The following is a 15,433-nucleotide window of genomic DNA, read 5'->3' on the forward strand; positions in this document are numbered from 1 at the left end:
ACCAGCAGCCAGGCACCCTGCTTTACACACTGATGATGCTGACGTTTTCAGAAATACTATCTTTTTTGTTGTGTTTTGTTCTATTATAATGATTTACTTTTGAGCTTAATAAAGCCTTTTCCTATTAAGCCTTATGATTTCGTGTGTCCCTTTTGTTGCTTCCCTTTGAGCCAGGGGTTGTAACACTACATAACATGTAAATAACAAATAACATGACTGTACATTTTTAATGTGTTTGAAAGATGAAAGTCTTCCAAAAGGAAGGCTAGGGGGCAGTTGTGGCCTAATGGTTAGGGAGTCAGAGTTGTAATCCGAAGGTTGCGGGGCTCTCTTCCACTCTCAATACCCACAACTGAGGTGCCCTTGAGCAAGGCATGCACCTAACCCCTAATTGCTCCCTCAGGCGCTGCAGCAAAAATGGTGTGTGTGAGTGTGTGTGAGTGTGTGTGTGTGTGTGTGTGTGTGAGTGTGTGTGTGTGTGTGTGAGTGAGAGAGAACTTGGATGGGTTACCATACTTGGCCTACATGTCATTTAACATTCAAAGACGTGTTTCAATAACTTATTGAGCGCTAATTCAAATACAAATTAATGTGTTCATCAGTAGCTGATGCAATGCTGAAATGCACTAAATTTATATGATTTTTGTAAATCCAGAGTTTGAATGTTGTGTAGCCTCTCAATTTTCTGTGTAATTATAGCCACTTGACTAGTGACTTGTCTTTGAGTGAATGTTTTGTGTACATTCACACAAAGACCACTCACTAGTCAAGTGGCTATAATTACACAGAAAATTGAGAGGCCACAAAACTGGAAGACTTTCTGAATGTATATAAGTGGTATGCTATTTTAGACAGAAATTTAAAATATGAAAATAAAAAAATTAGGGCGAATCAATACATTTTGAATCATTTAATAGTATTGTGAATATGTAATCAAGTAATCAATAAAAAAGTAAATGTAGTTTGATTACAAGTATTTTAAAATGTAACAATCTAATTACAAGTACTTGGTTTTTTTGGAATTTGATTATTCTTTAACAAGAACACTAACAAGAAGCAACAACAGCTCTAACAGGCTTTTTTCCGATTTCAGTAGGTTTTTAAGTTAAATTTGTGTCACAAGCCATCAACCAACAACATTGTTTCTGTGATAAACTGGAAGACAGCATGTCCAGATTCACAATTTAACATAGGTTTGACCCGCTGCAGTATATCAAACAAACCACAAGATGTCACTAACCCCCAATTATTGTTCTTCAGCGGGCAGGAAACGCCAAACCGAGTTCGCTGGCGGGTTTGCACAGCACGATGGCGTTACACTATCACTAAAACCACTGATCATATAGCCTACTACGTTAACAAGAGCAAACGATACATCCTGGCTGTCAGTCAACAGCAAGGAAAAACAAATCTTTAAAAATGACAATGCTTATTCCTGTCACTGCTACCTTGAAAGCTTCTGGACAAATCTTCACAGTTTACAGCTGATCAATCTTTGCTTTAAAGGACGAGGAGCTGTCCAACCAGCTGTGGTGCTGAAATTCAATAAACTGTTTTTTATACAAAACATAAAATGTATCAAATGGAAAAGTGCTGCTATTTTGTCAATAATATGCCTTTTCTCTTATACATTTTATAGATGTAAAGACGCATATTAGAAATGCTCGTTTTGATTTTCTACACTATAGTCCCTCATCATAAAAAACCTTTGATCAAACCAATTAAACCCATTTTAAACTTGCATGATATAACTACACAGCAATTATTCCATTTTAGCTAAATTACGCAGTAGGTGTAGGGGGTAGATTACACATTGTGTGCCTAATTTTCCTTTTCGATTTTTTCTTTCTCCCTTTCCGTCGAACTGAAACCTAAAAACATATTTTGAAATGTAAGCAATAACCGTCGGAGAATAATACAACCTGTCTGGGTTATTAACATACAACTTTCGAGAGTATGTTTATTAACACAAATGAAAGCTTTTGGCTTCTTTTTCAAAAACCAATAACGGTGATCAATAACTTCTCAGTGACCAAGTGAGTTAGTGAGTTCTTACAGAACTACTAAAATAGCACTAGAAGGCATCTTCCTTGCAGTCAGCATATCTGCCGAGCTCGGTGACTTAGGGTTTGTGGTCCTAAGCAGTTACAGAAGCTCGCTCAAAATTTGGAAGCTATAAAGCACAGCACAGCCTGGCGTTACTGGGTAGGGGCTTGACGTGTTAAATAAGCATAAAAGACCCAGCTGGTTGGGGAACCACTTGAGGGGGTAGCAAACAGTGCGTCACATCCTTGGAAAAAAAGAGGAGCGATTCCAATGGAATCAACATGTAAGCGCATCTGCATTGGGTGGCATCAATAAGAAGACAGCTGAGGAGAAATGATGACATCGCGCTACAGGTGAATTCATCTATTCATGCGCATTCGCGCTGCGTGCGCCCTGCTACAATGACAGCGTGAAGAAGGGAAAAACAAGAAGGCGAATGTTTTGACCTGACTGTGAGTTTTTGACTCGGCGTCCTCACCCGAATACGATGAAACAACACTGCCCGACAGCAGTCGCGAGAGAGGAAATGCACGCGCAACGAAGGACTGCAAGGTAAAGCAGGAAAAGTTGGTCCGCGCGCCGAGGCTTCACTATTCAGGGAGTGCTGGACAACCCAATGTGCGCAGACTTTCTGTGGGAGAAAAGTAGCTAACTAGAAGACTAGAAGAGAGTTAGAGTCTTTTGCTTGAGCCGACCAAAGTGTGGATCATGGCTACGGAGGAATCGGGTGGCTTGGCGCAAACCGCCGCCGTTAAACTATCAGAGATGGGGGAAAGAACTAAACAGTTAGGAAATGCGATCCAGGACCCCGAGCGACAAAGAAGGATTATTCTAGTCATTGTTTGTGTGGCACTTCTTCTAGACAATATGCTTTACATGGTCATCGTGCCAATTGTGCCCGATTATTTAGCGCGCTTAGAGAGCGAATCAGAGCAGGCGCATCATGTAACGGGTAATTCTTCAACCAACAGCACCCAAAACGAAAACTTTGACGTGCAGATCGGCGTGCTTTTCGCCTCAAAGGCCATTTTGCAGCTCATTGTCAATCCTTTTACCGGAACTTTCATAGACCGAGTCGGCTATGACATCCCACTTTTAATTGGACTCAGTATCATGTTCGTCTCGACGTGCATTTTTGCCTTTGCCGAGAACTACGCGACTCTGTTCGTGGCGCGCAGTCTGCAAGGGCTCGGCTCGGCGTTCGCAGACACTTCTGGGATTGCCATGATCGCAGACAAGTTCACGGAGGAGGCAGAGAGAAGCCGCGCGCTGGGCATTGCCCTCGCGTTCATCTCGTTCGGAAGCCTGGCGGCGCCCCCGTTCGGAGGGGTACTGTACGAGTTCGTGGGCAAACGCGTGCCGTTCTTTGTGCTCGCCTGTATATGTTTGGCAGATGGTATACTATGCATGACTGTCCTCAAACCCTTTTCCAGTAGGAATAGAGAGAATATGCCGGTTGGCACCCCAATTTACAAACTAATGATTGATCCCTACATAGCAGTTGTGGCAGGAGCTTTGACCACATGTAACATCCCCCTTGCCTTCCTGGAGCCCACCATCGCCAACTGGATGGAGGAGACCATGGATTCATCCCAGTGGGAGATTGGGCTCACCTGGCTCCCGGCCTTTTTCCCTCACATATTAGGTGTTTATATCACTGTGAAGCTGGCAGCACAGTATCCACACTTGCAGTGGTTTTATGGGGCGCTTGGCATGGTCATCATTGGTGCCAGCTCTTGCATTGTGCCGGCTTGCAAAAACTTTGAGCAGCTGATAATCCCCCTGTGTGGCATTTGTTTCGGTATTGCACTGGTAGACACAGCTTTATTACCCACGCTCGCTTTTCTCGTAGACGTCCGTCACGTGTCTGTGTACGGTAGTGTGTACGCTATTGCAGACATCTCCTACTGTGTTGCCTACGCTCTGGGTCCCATCGTGGCCGGTAATATAGTGCACAATCTCGGTTTTGTGCAGCTCAATCTGGGCATGGGTCTGGCGAACGTACTTTACGCACCTGCCCTGCTTCTCCTGCGCAACGTGTGCTTAATGAAACCATCTCACTCCGAGAGAAACATGTTACTGGAGGAGGGAGCCACGGGTCTGTACGACACCATCAGAATGGAGGAACGCCAAAGAAAGAAGCACGGCTACAGTTCATCCGGTAACTGCGTGCCCATCGACGAGAACGGGACATTTGCTGGACAATCAAAGTCATTATCTGAAGAAGAGACGTCTGAGCCAGAATACATATAATCTCAGTCGTCCGTCCTAGTTCATCTGTTAAAATCCTGTTAAAACCTCTGCTGAATATATATGTTTTTCCATTCACTCATTTTACATGTTACTCATTGTCCCGAGGAAAACTGTTGGTGAACGGCATACAATATTACAATGATGTAATCTATTTACTGAAATGATGAGCTCAATATTTTTTCTCCAACAGAAGAAGAAAAAAAATAATTTCACTGTATAGTATTCCGCTGTATTCAATTGTATTCAGGGATATAAATATGGTGCAAACCTATTAAATATGAAGATGCGTGTGTACGTATTAAATGGGCCTTCGTTGAAGTTATTCCGCCGATTTTGTGCTGTTACAAATAATATGCAAAATGTCACCTGACACCTTCAAAGAAAAAATTATGGAACTGGTGTGAATCCTGCCTTTTCAGTGTCTGTTTCAAGTATTAAATGTTTAGGGTGTATTTCTGGAATGCATTACTGTATATTATGGAATATAATGGTGTACATATGTGCATATCAAATGTACATAATTAAAAGAAAATATGTGAAACGCCGTGTTGTGCCCTGTTTCTGTGACTTATACAACATGCATCTACACGCTTTAAACAGATACATTCATATATATAAACATTGCATTTTTTATTACTTTCGTTTTGAATGTCAGTTTTCTTAAAAAAAATAAGGCAATGAGTAATTATTGATATTTATAAAATAGAAATTAATGTTCAACGTAATGCAATACCGCGGTATGCAAAACTTGTGCGTTTATTTAGTTTTAGTGCATCAAAGAGCCAACAAGCGAAAATGAAACGAAATTATTCATAAAAAGAAATAACACGCATAAACAGGACATTGTTACAAATATAAGTAGGCTACTACATGCAAATGTATAAATATGTATAAAACACACGGGGGGATGAAACTCTTGCGCAACAGGGTCCTCTGTGGTGGGGAGCAAATATATAGCATATATAAAAAAAATAAATAAATAAAACTTTTCTTTCCACTCCAAAAAAAGATTCATAAATATAAAGCGATTCACCAGACGTATCTGGGGAAAAATGTACACGAGGCCTTTCGTAAATCGAAGCTATTTATTTAAAAGAAGAAAAACAATTGCTATTGCTTATGGTGCAAGAGGGTCTAAATAAACCTCTCCACTTTTCGTTCTAATTAAATTATCGAGCGCGTTCGTGTACGGATTTTTTTTTGGACTTGGAAGGGTGCTCATAAATTTCGTTCAAGGACTCGACTTAAAGTATGAGGTGGGCTGGCAGATGCGGCATCGAGCGAATGGAGTTTAGTGGGTGGAGTCTGAGAAAGGTACCGCTTCTTCAGCATCCTTCAGCATCTTTCCTAAGGAGCATCCTAAGAAGCTCCTGACTTGCAATGAATGGGACGCAAGTATGCCGCCTGAAAAAAGTTAACGCACAACATTAACAGCACTTTCCTCTTAATAAAAACACGACGGGACTATGAATCTGGATAAATCCTTGGAGACATCGGAGGATTCCGCAAAGAGTATGCCATTTTGGTGAGTATTTCTTAAGTTGACATTTAATTGTTTTTTTTTGTTTTTTTACACAATATGCATACAGCCTTATTCTTAAATAAGGACTAACTAAAAAGCTATAATAGACTTTCTACTTAATTTAAATTCAAGAGAAAAAAAATCTGGATTAGATGTCTTTAATAATAAAGACAGGTTGGTCATAGCTTTGTCTAACTGATGTGGCTGATGAAAAGAAAATTCAGACTGCAGTTTTTTTATGCCTTCATTTTTTTTTTAAGTTTTATGTTGAAAACTATTTGCAATGCAAGCTTTCTCTCTTTTCCAGAGGAAACTGGGAAAATTATCAGTTGATTTTCATCTTTCTTGACTGAACCTCTACCACTTTGAGGATGCCGGTTTTGAAAAGGGAACAAGCAAGAGACGTGGGAGATCCAAGTGTAAGCAAAATACTATTATATATTTGTTTATAAAATGTAGGAATTATGTGGCTTAACTAAATAATGTTACATTTCAAACATTATCTTCTAACAATGATTACAAACAACATTGTTAACTACAGTACTGCAATCAAAACATACATGATCTAGCTTTATGCCATTATAACAGAGATGATCTTCATCCAGCCAGGTCAAACACAGGGCAAAATTATTTAAATATAATACTTGTCTGGGATCATTTGGAGCATGAAAGATTAGCATTTACTAAGACTCTATAATTAGACAAGAGACTCATTAACTTAAGAACAAATACCATAAGATCAAGGAAACAAATGCTACTTAAGTAGAAGCTGTCCTTGACACTGAAATATAAGTTAATAAATCCCACTAAAGCTCTGGTCATGATCTCGATTTAGGGCCTCCCGAAGCTCCCAGTGCCACCCTTGCAACAAACACTGGACATGTACCTGAAGTGCATGAGTCACCTAATACCAGAGGAGCAGTTCAAAAAGACAAAGCCAATTGTAGAGAAATTTGGAGCACCTGGTGGGATGGGAGAATTTCTTCAGAAAAAGTTACTGGAGAGAAGCGAGCATAAGGCCAATTGGGTAAGGACTGCATTAATTGTTAAGACTTTTCTGTAAGCAACTTTGCTTTTAATGTGCAGATACATTGTCGGTTAAATATGTTTTAAAAGTTGTCTCTTTTTGAACACTGTCCAAGGTGTATGACTACTGGCTTGAAGACATGTATTTGAGCAACAGATTAGCACTACCTGTCAACTCCAGTCCTGTGATGGTCTTTCCCAAGCAGAACTTCAGGAGTCAAAGTGACACCCTCAGGTACGGGACTCTGGGGATACAGCAGGGACAATTTTTACTCCTATAAACTGAGATGACTGATACCGCTGCATGTCTTCATTGATATAAATTTGTTTAAATGGAAATGCAGATGTCTACATAACTTAAGGATATACACATTAGGATTGTGCAAACTGTCAGCTATGTACACTGCATGATTTCATCTAACAACTGTGCAGCTCCATATGGAAACGTAATTGAAGGGACACATTAATTAAAACTTGATTTCTCATTTTGAAGAGTTTAATCTACAGATTAGTACACGTGTACACAAAGTCTCCCTCCCATCATAAATTGATGCTTATGATTTCAGTCCTAAAATGGAAACAATACATCCTACGATAGACATTTCTGTTTTAGGCTTATTATAGAATAGGTTATGTTTCTCAAAAAGATTTAAAATTTTGTATTAAAGGATGTAATAATGTTAAGTATCAGTCTTGGATTAGCCTCTTTTGGTGAATTTAAAATGAAACCAATGACTTTGTTAACAGACCTCATTTGATTAAGTGCTATTCTAAAAACTAATTAAAACAATGGAATTGTATTGCTTACTGTGAATGTGCTTTCTTTAATTAAAATGAACGCTACAAAAGATTTCTGTTTTTTGTACTTTGTATTTGACATACTGTAGAATCCTGAAAAAAAATGTATCACAGTTTCCACAAAAATATTAAGCAGCACACCTGTTTTCAACACTGATGATAATAATAATAAATGTTTCTTGAGTGCCAAATCAGCATATTAGAATGATTTGAGGGATTGTGTGACACTGAAGACTGGAGTAATAATGCTGAAAATCCAGCTTTGCAACTTTACAACCATTAAATTACAAATTACAACCGTTTTTAATTGTAATATTTCACAATATTACTGTTTTTATTATATTTCTGATCAAATAAACACAGCCTTGGTAAGCATAAAAGACTTGTTTCAAAAACAGAAAAAAATGTATATACTAATATGCACATTGTTTTCCTCTACAGATTTGCTGCCCATCTCATTTCTGGTGTATTAGAGTATAAATCTCTTATAGATGGGTAGGTTATACTCCTTGTTTTCAACAAAACAAGCTTCATTCATAATTAATTGCATAGTTTTCTAAACATGGCTGTATGCTGCTCGTTGCAGACGTGCCCTCCCTGTAGACTATGCTCGTGGGCAGCTGGCTGGGACGCCCCTGTGTATGGATCAGTACAACAAGGTCTTCACCTCCTACCGTCTGCCAGGGCCCAAAATTGACACTTTAGTGGCTCAGAAGAGCACAGTTATGCCCGAGCCCGAACATATAATAGTGGCTTGTAAGAATCAGGTAGGTATTACTTCATCTAGTAGTGAACTATATCTGATGTTCTTATTTTGTTTAGCTTGTTCTTAATATTTATTTTCAAATTAGTCTCAAAAAGTCATAATCAAACAGTGAAGACAAAGACTTAATGTGTTTTCTGCCATACCAGTTTTTTGTTCTCGACGCGGTGATAAACTTTCGTCGGTTGAATGAAAAAGACCTTTACACTCAACTGGAGCGAATCAGAAAGATGGCAGACATTGAAGAGGAGCGTCTGCCTCCGATCGGTCTGCTCACATCAGATGGCAGAACACAGTGGGCCGAAGCTCGCAGCGTGCTGATCAAAGGTCAGACTTCATTTATCCTCAACTATACAAGCTGTATCTGCTACTAGACCTGCAATTTGACATCAAAATATTAAGAAACAAAACAACTTGACTATAAATTCCCTTGATGACACAAAAAGTTCTGCACAGGTTAATGGAATTCACACACATAAAATGTAATACTTCTCAATCGGGTGCAGATTCTACCAACAGGGACTCTCTGGACATGATTGAGCGCTGTCTGTGTCTGGTGTGTTTGGACGAGCCGTCTGGCACTGAACTGACTGATACCAACCGAGCTTTACTGATGCTCCACGGAGGGAGGACGGACAAAAATGGGGGCAATCGCTGGTATGACAAGCCCATGCAGGTAGAAAAACAAACAAACAAGCATGGATTCAAATTGCATTGATCATATGACCAGGAAGATGAATTCTAAAATTAAACTACTGTAATGATTTCAGTTTGTAATAGGTGCAGATGGATGCTGTGGTGTTGTATGTGAACACTCACCTTTTGAAGGAATAGTGCTTGTGCAATGTTCAGAATATCTACTGAGATACATGTAAGCCAAATTATTATATCATTCATAGAAATGAATTTCAAAACAACTCTTGATTACCCAGAATGCACTGTTGGTCTGGCAAATTCAAAGAATACATTCACTTCTGAAAGAATCTGTAATATCTTTCTGCATGCTTATTCTCACTAGCACATCACAATTACATTTATGTATTTGCCAAAGAGGCTGAAATGGAAAACTCTAATGAGACGACTTGAGATATATGCCCACAGCCTGAGAATAACAACTAAGCTAGTGAAGACGCAATGAGATTGTTTCTCTCACAGGAGAGGAAGCCCTTCTAAGCTTGTGAGGGCAGCCAGCATGAGTGAGCTTCCTGCCCCCAGACGACTGCGCTGGAAATGCTCGCCAGATATCCAAGCATTCCTCACGGCCTCAGCAGACAAATTACAGAGGTATGTCAACATTCAGGTGATACAACAGGGTAGTACGGTCTATAAAGTCTAACAGATTCCATTCTGATAGCATGCCATTTATTACACTAAACCCTGCTCATCCTATTAATGCATATCTTAGAAGCCATCAAAGTTAATTATTCAATTATTCATATAAATAAATACAATTTGAACAAATAAATAGTGTAAAATACAATAAATGTTTTAGTATCTTTTGGTTTCTTACATGCACTACTGTTAAAAGGTCTGGGGTCAACAAGATGTTTATTTTGAAAAATATGAATTTGACTATTTCAATCCTGAAATTGTCAAAAAGTGACAGACAAGAATAAAAGTGAAAGACATTTATAAATGTTATACAGAAGATTTCTTTTGCAAATGCTGTAAATCAAAGAATCCTGAAATGCATCCCAGTTTCCAACTCTTTTCATTGATAATAATAAGAAACAGCAAATTAGCATATTAGAATGATTTCTAATGTCTTATGTGACACTGATGACTGAAGTAATGATGCTGAAAATTCAGCTTTGTCATCAAAGGAATAAATTACATTTTAAAATCTATCAGAATAGAAAGCAATATTACGGTTTTTACTGTATTTTTGATTAAATAAATGCAGCCCCAGTGAGCATAAGAGAATTTCAAAAACATTTAAAAAATAGTACTGACCCCAAACTCTTTAGTGTATTAACTGTTAATTCCCACAGACTTGTGAAAAATCTGGACATGAATGTCAACAAATTCACTGGTTATGGCAAAGAGTTCATCAAGAAACAGAAAATGAGCCCTGATGCTTATATTCAAGTTGCCCTCCAGTTTACATTTTACAGGTCAGTCTTCTCTTTAATTTAAGATGTATTAGTACTACAGAGTGAAGACTTATGTCTGACACTCTTTTTTGCTTTTGCACTCAGATGTCATGGACGTCTAGTGCCCACCTATGAAAGTGCATCAATACGCCGCTTTCAAGAAGGACGAGTTGACAACATTCGCTCCTCCACACCTGAGGCCTTAGCATTTGTGAAAGCTATGGCAAATAGCTCCAAAATCACTGTATGTAGTTTAGTCTGTTTTCATTATATTCTATTCAAACTGCCCTGCATTTTTGCAATGTCAGCTCATCTGTAGTCAATGCTGTGCGTATTGTCAAAACAGGAGTAGCTTAGTAATAACCTGTCTTTTTTTATTTAGGATGCTGAAAAAATGGAGTTGCTTTGGACTGCCATTAAAGCCCAAACCAAATACACAATTCTAGTAAGTGAAACGGACAACAGAATTTGAACTACAGTACAATTACACAATCTGCCAGTTACAGTCATGTTTGACTGTGATTATCAAACTGTGATTGTCATACTGTCCACTCTACAATAAAATATTGCTTGTCCACTCTTTGAAAACAGGCAATCACTGGGATGGCAATAGACAATCACTTGCTGGGACTGCGAGAGATTGCCAAGGAGCTGAAACTAGAAAAGCCAGAGCTGTTTTCTGATACAACCTATGCCACCAGCATCCACTTCATTCTCTCTACAAGCCAGGTTCTGAAATCATGATAGACCTAAATGGATTTGTGATTCATAGTGTGCATACATCTTTATTTTAATATAATATGTAGAAAAAATGTTAGAACTTGATCACCAATCTGTTTGTTCAAATACGCTTGTGTTTGCATAGGTTCCTACCACTGAAGAGATGTTCTGCTGCTATGGTCCTGTTGTCCCTAATGGTTACGGAGCCTGCTACAATCCTCAGACGGACCACATCATCTTCTGCGTGTCAAGCTTCCGTGAGAGTGCCGAGACCAGTTCAGATTTGTTTGTGAAGACTCTTGAGGGGTGCCTAAAGGAAATGCAAGATCTGTGCATAAAAGGCAACACTGAAGCTAAACCAACTGACTCCACAGAAAAGATGGACGGAAATACCAAGGTAATGAAGAATGGAAGCAAGTCATAGCAAGAAGCTACATCATTTGAATCGTATGGAAGATACAGAAACCACTGTGACTGTACAAAGATGGACATTTTGGGAGAAAATAAGAGTCTCAAAAACAAGGCCCATTTTATTACCAACAGCAGTGATATAGATATTCTATGGAGCTATAGTCGCTTGACAAAAGTAGATCTGTTTAGTTATTTTGCATTATTTGGCCTATTGGCCCATTATTTACCCAGCTTTTCAGTCTGTCTAAGAGTATATTAATAGTTGACACTGTCAAAGGCAGCATTAAAAGGATAGTTCACAGCACGCAAAAATAAAAATTCAGTAATCATTTACTTACCATCATGCCGTTCCAAATCTGTATGACTCACTTTCATCTGTAGAACACAAAAGAAGATATTTTAAAGAATGTTTCAACAGTTTTTTCAACAACATTGAAAAATTATTATGAGGGCCGCCTTGATGCTTGTCGCTGGAAACTAAATTGGAAATTGTCCTAAAAAATTACACTCTCAATTATGCTGCCTTTGAAAAGCTGTACTATATCCACTTGATTAGCATGCGTATGTAAATTATAATATGATAACCTATAGCAGTTTACAAACTACACCAGTTTTTTTATGGTCATGTCAGAGTTACCATAACTTATGGTTATAGATACCTGTCAAAATACAGTACTCTGAATGACAACCCTGTGGAACTGGACCAGAAGCTGCTATTTAACTTTGTCTTTGTGAGTCTCATCTTTTGCATTTTAAAGTTTATTTAATGTATTTTTTTTTTAAGTATCTGTATATATAGCAAAGTCTATTTTAAGTCTACAGTATACAAACAAAATGTCAGGACCAGGCATTATAATTTATACTCTATGGTATTATAGCTTTAAAGTGTGCTGTGTTTTATGTGTTCTCTAAATTGAATTCTCACTAGGTCATATTCTGAAATGCACAGTCTAAGGTCCTAAAAACAAGCCAGTGTGCATAAATGTTTAAAGAATATGAGCCATTGTCACGTGTTTCCATTCTGTGGGGTTGTCTTAATTTCCAATGCAATAATAGTAACAGGAATTTTCGATTTCTAATGCAATAGCAGAAACCTATGAAGCCAGGAAGAATGGTTTAATAACAGTGGCAAATTGATAAGCTTTTTTAAAAGTACAATCATTGTTGTGTATGTGAAAATGTGCTTATATTACGTCTGAAAATGACATTGACACGTGTTGCACACTAGGTCTATACAGTATATCTAAACAAAACTGAACAATACTTGATGTCTGTCTAATGTACACAGATAAAGAGTGAGAATATGTTTTTATATTGTGAACACTGTAAACACTGTGTTTTTTAAATGTGTCTAATTTGTATATCCTACATGTTGATCCAGTCATGATAGTAATTGTGAAGTAGATAAAAAAGAAAAGAAAAACAGTGACGCCTTGAGAAATTAATTTTAGCACTTTATAACTAGATCAAATATGTACTGTAGCTTAGCTGAAATAGACTAATAAAGCACTCAATCATGTTACACATACTAGAGTATATATAAAAAGAGAGAAAATACGTATACTATATATAGAGAGAAATTATAGCCTTAGCCCAAGTTTTAGTAATAGAATATGTTTGTTTTAGTAATAGAATATGTTTGTTGATTATCATGACATCATGTTAAGCATGAATACTTGAGAATGGGCAAAACAGAAAATACATGTAAAAATGAGGATGTAACACAATGTATGTCTAGTGGTGGAGTGCTTAAACTGTGATGTTATTTAACTCTGGGATATTTATTTTTTCAAAAAGAGTTTTCAAAAGATAAATGGTCTATTTATCAATATCACTGTATCCTAAAGATGCCATAAAAACTACTAATCAAAACCAATGATGTGTTCACTGAGTATTTACTACCACCAACTATGAAATATCTGTATTCTGGCACAGGACGTTTTGTTACCACACCACAGCATAAAAATATTCAACATTTCACATCACATTAATTCATGCCCACTACAATGATTTAGGCCAAGTACATTAACATTTATCATATAGCAAGTGTTTTTATTCACAGCAATCTACAACTTTTATTGAGAATGGCACATCAAGCTCCAAAAACAAACCTAAAAATAACTTATTTTACAAAGAAGGGGCACCAGATTATTTTTTTGCATTGGAACATCATTCCAATAACAATTATAAGATTTCCGATGGAAACTAAATTGGACTTATATCTATTATAAGTTACACTTTTGAGAAAGGTATAGCAATTATAATATTGCTAAATAAAAATGGACTTTTCTGACTTTCTGTGACCTGTTTGCATGTTTTAGGTTACTATGGTCACTGGTTACTATGGAGAGAAGTATACACAAACGCAGTTTTGACAACAGCCTAGCCTTGGGGTGGATTATATAACATTATAGATTTATAAATATGCCTACTAATTCAGTAGTAACAGTCAAATATGGTCCATATGAGTCGTGTTATATTGTCGAGCACAGAACATTTCGCCTGGACGGTTTACAAGGTAATCCTTAAAAATGTGTCCTAAAGTTTCAGTCATTTTGTTACATTTTTAGCCATTATCCGTTTGTAGTAACAATACAGGAAGCACAACTGTAATTGGGTGAAAATTACCCTCACTTCTAGCGGTCCTAAAACACGACGGCCACCAGTGTGTCCTCGAGAAAACAGATGACTGGAATATAGTAGAGCTTATTGTGAATGGAGAGTGCGTCTACACGTGCAACATTACTGACCTTGAGTTTGGTAATTTGCGTCAACATTTGAAAACCTCTGCTGTTTGGATGATAAGAGATGTGATGCTCATGAAGTGCCTGTCAAACTTCTCTTTGCTCATAGGGGGTGATGGACGACTTGATCCGCGGTGCCAAGAGGCCATTGACGCGGTGAGGGACGCGTACTGAACGCCATGTCTATGACCGTGTGCGCAATGGAACGCTAGCATAATACGTACAGAATACTACGCAGTATAACGCCTACTATTTTATTTGGGGGGGAAAGTGACTAATGGAACAACAGTAGGCCTACACTATTCTTTAAATATAAGTGAACCAGGTGGAGTTATTCCATTAATGGTGAACAAACATAATTCGCTACACACACTCACTTTTTTTGTTTATTTAATCACAATGCATGCTGAGCTTGGGAGAGTCAAGCTAACATGGGGAAAAATGTTTTAACATTTTTCATTTTAATTTTGTGTAAAATGTCTTAACATTTCTTCAGATGAGTCAAGAAAGCAGATACTGTAGGCCTATTACTTCCAGTTTATTCATCACACTGGAAATGGAAGGTCAAGTAAAGTGCACTACATTGTGGGATACAGTAGTCCAATAAATAAGTGTGCTTTTATACACTGCTCATTTCAGCAAATACAGTAAGTCCGGAAATTGTGCACAGTATACATAGGCTACTACATAATGCAGCAATTACAATAGTTGTAAGGTACAGCATACTATTCTAAACATACCCCATGTCTTAAAATCTAGTGAGCATATTAACTAGACAGCATTTTCTGGCATGCTTAAGTCCACTAATGCTGTCTTGCTGTATAGGAAGGCAGCACACTGTCTGTGGAGAGACCTCTTATGTATGTGCACAGGTATGTGAAAAATGATATAACAAAGCAAACATCCATCGTTTGTCAGTGACACAAGTTTATTGCATTATTGCTGAGAAACGTCTATCATTTATCACAATCTATCACAGTGAATTATATTTATGATCACTTTTTTCCCCATGAGCAATGCCTAGTGTCTATAATATACTACAACTAAATCTAATATT

General features: G+C 37.8%; 3 protein-coding genes across 3 annotated transcripts; all 3 read left to right on the forward strand.

Annotated features, from left to right (window-relative positions):
* Window positions 1-2,174: 2,174 nt before the first annotated feature.
* Window positions 2,175-4,838, forward strand: LOC107683739 (probable vesicular acetylcholine transporter-A). The gene has a single exon (XM_016479803.1). The coding sequence runs from the start codon at window positions 2,755-2,757 to the stop codon at window positions 4,297-4,299; it is 1,545 nt and encodes a 514-aa protein (XP_016335289.1). The 5' UTR covers window positions 2,175-2,754; the 3' UTR covers window positions 4,300-4,838.
* A 728-nt stretch (window positions 4,839-5,566) lies between these two features.
* On the forward strand, window positions 5,567-11,978 carry LOC107683741 (choline O-acetyltransferase). The gene is made up of 15 exons (XM_016479805.1): window positions 5,567-5,824; window positions 6,129-6,240; window positions 6,657-6,848; window positions 6,964-7,082; window positions 8,087-8,140; window positions 8,232-8,412; window positions 8,558-8,735; window positions 8,915-9,084; window positions 9,179-9,279; window positions 9,564-9,692; window positions 10,400-10,522; window positions 10,607-10,745; window positions 10,884-10,946; window positions 11,093-11,230; window positions 11,367-11,978. The coding sequence occupies exons 2-15, from the start codon at window positions 6,193-6,195 to the stop codon at window positions 11,643-11,645; spliced, it is 1,914 nt and encodes a 637-aa protein (XP_016335291.1). The 5' UTR covers window positions 5,567-5,824; window positions 6,129-6,192; the 3' UTR covers window positions 11,646-11,978.
* A 2,078-nt stretch (window positions 11,979-14,056) lies between these two features.
* cunh10orf53 (chromosome unknown C10orf53 homolog) lies at window positions 14,057-14,586 on the forward strand. The gene is made up of 3 exons (XM_016479806.1): window positions 14,057-14,150; window positions 14,273-14,392; window positions 14,486-14,586. Exons 1-3 carry the CDS (start codon window positions 14,057-14,059, stop codon window positions 14,548-14,550), a joined length of 279 nt encoding a protein of 92 aa, XP_016335292.1. The 3' UTR covers window positions 14,551-14,586.
* The last annotated feature ends 847 nt before the right edge of the window (window positions 14,587-15,433 follow it).

Source organism: Sinocyclocheilus anshuiensis, unplaced genomic scaffold (assembly GCF_001515605.1).
Source record: "Sinocyclocheilus anshuiensis isolate Anshui unplaced genomic scaffold, SAMN03320099.WGS_v1.1 scaffold3214, whole genome shotgun sequence".
NCBI lineage: Eukaryota > Metazoa > Chordata > Actinopteri > Cypriniformes > Cyprinidae > Sinocyclocheilus > Sinocyclocheilus anshuiensis.

Bases quoted from the DNA above. Each gene is read 5' to 3' on its own strand.
- LOC107683741 (XM_016479805.1), top strand. From the start codon at position 6,193: ATGCCGGTTTTGAAAAGGGAACAAGCAAGAGACGTGGGAGATCCAAGT. The intron at 9,693-10,399 runs GTATGTCAACAT...TAATTCCCACAG, and splicing joins TCAGCAGACAAATTACAGAG to ACTTGTGAAAAATCTGGACA. The intron at 11,231-11,366 runs GTTCTGAAATCA...GTGTTTGCATAG, and splicing joins TCATTCTCTCTACAAGCCAG to GTTCCTACCACTGAAGAGAT.
- LOC107683739 (XM_016479803.1), top strand. From the start codon at position 2,755: ATGGCTACGGAGGAATCGGGTGGCTTGGCGCAAACCGCCGCCGTTAAA.
- cunh10orf53 (XM_016479806.1), top strand. From the start codon at position 14,057: ATGCCTACTAATTCAGTAGTAACAGTCAAATATGGTCCATATGAGTCG. The intron at 14,151-14,272 runs GTAATCCTTAAA...CCTCACTTCTAG, and splicing joins TCGCCTGGACGGTTTACAAG to CGGTCCTAAAACACGACGGC. The intron at 14,393-14,485 runs GTAATTTGCGTC...CTTTGCTCATAG, and splicing joins CATTACTGACCTTGAGTTTG to GGGGTGATGGACGACTTGAT.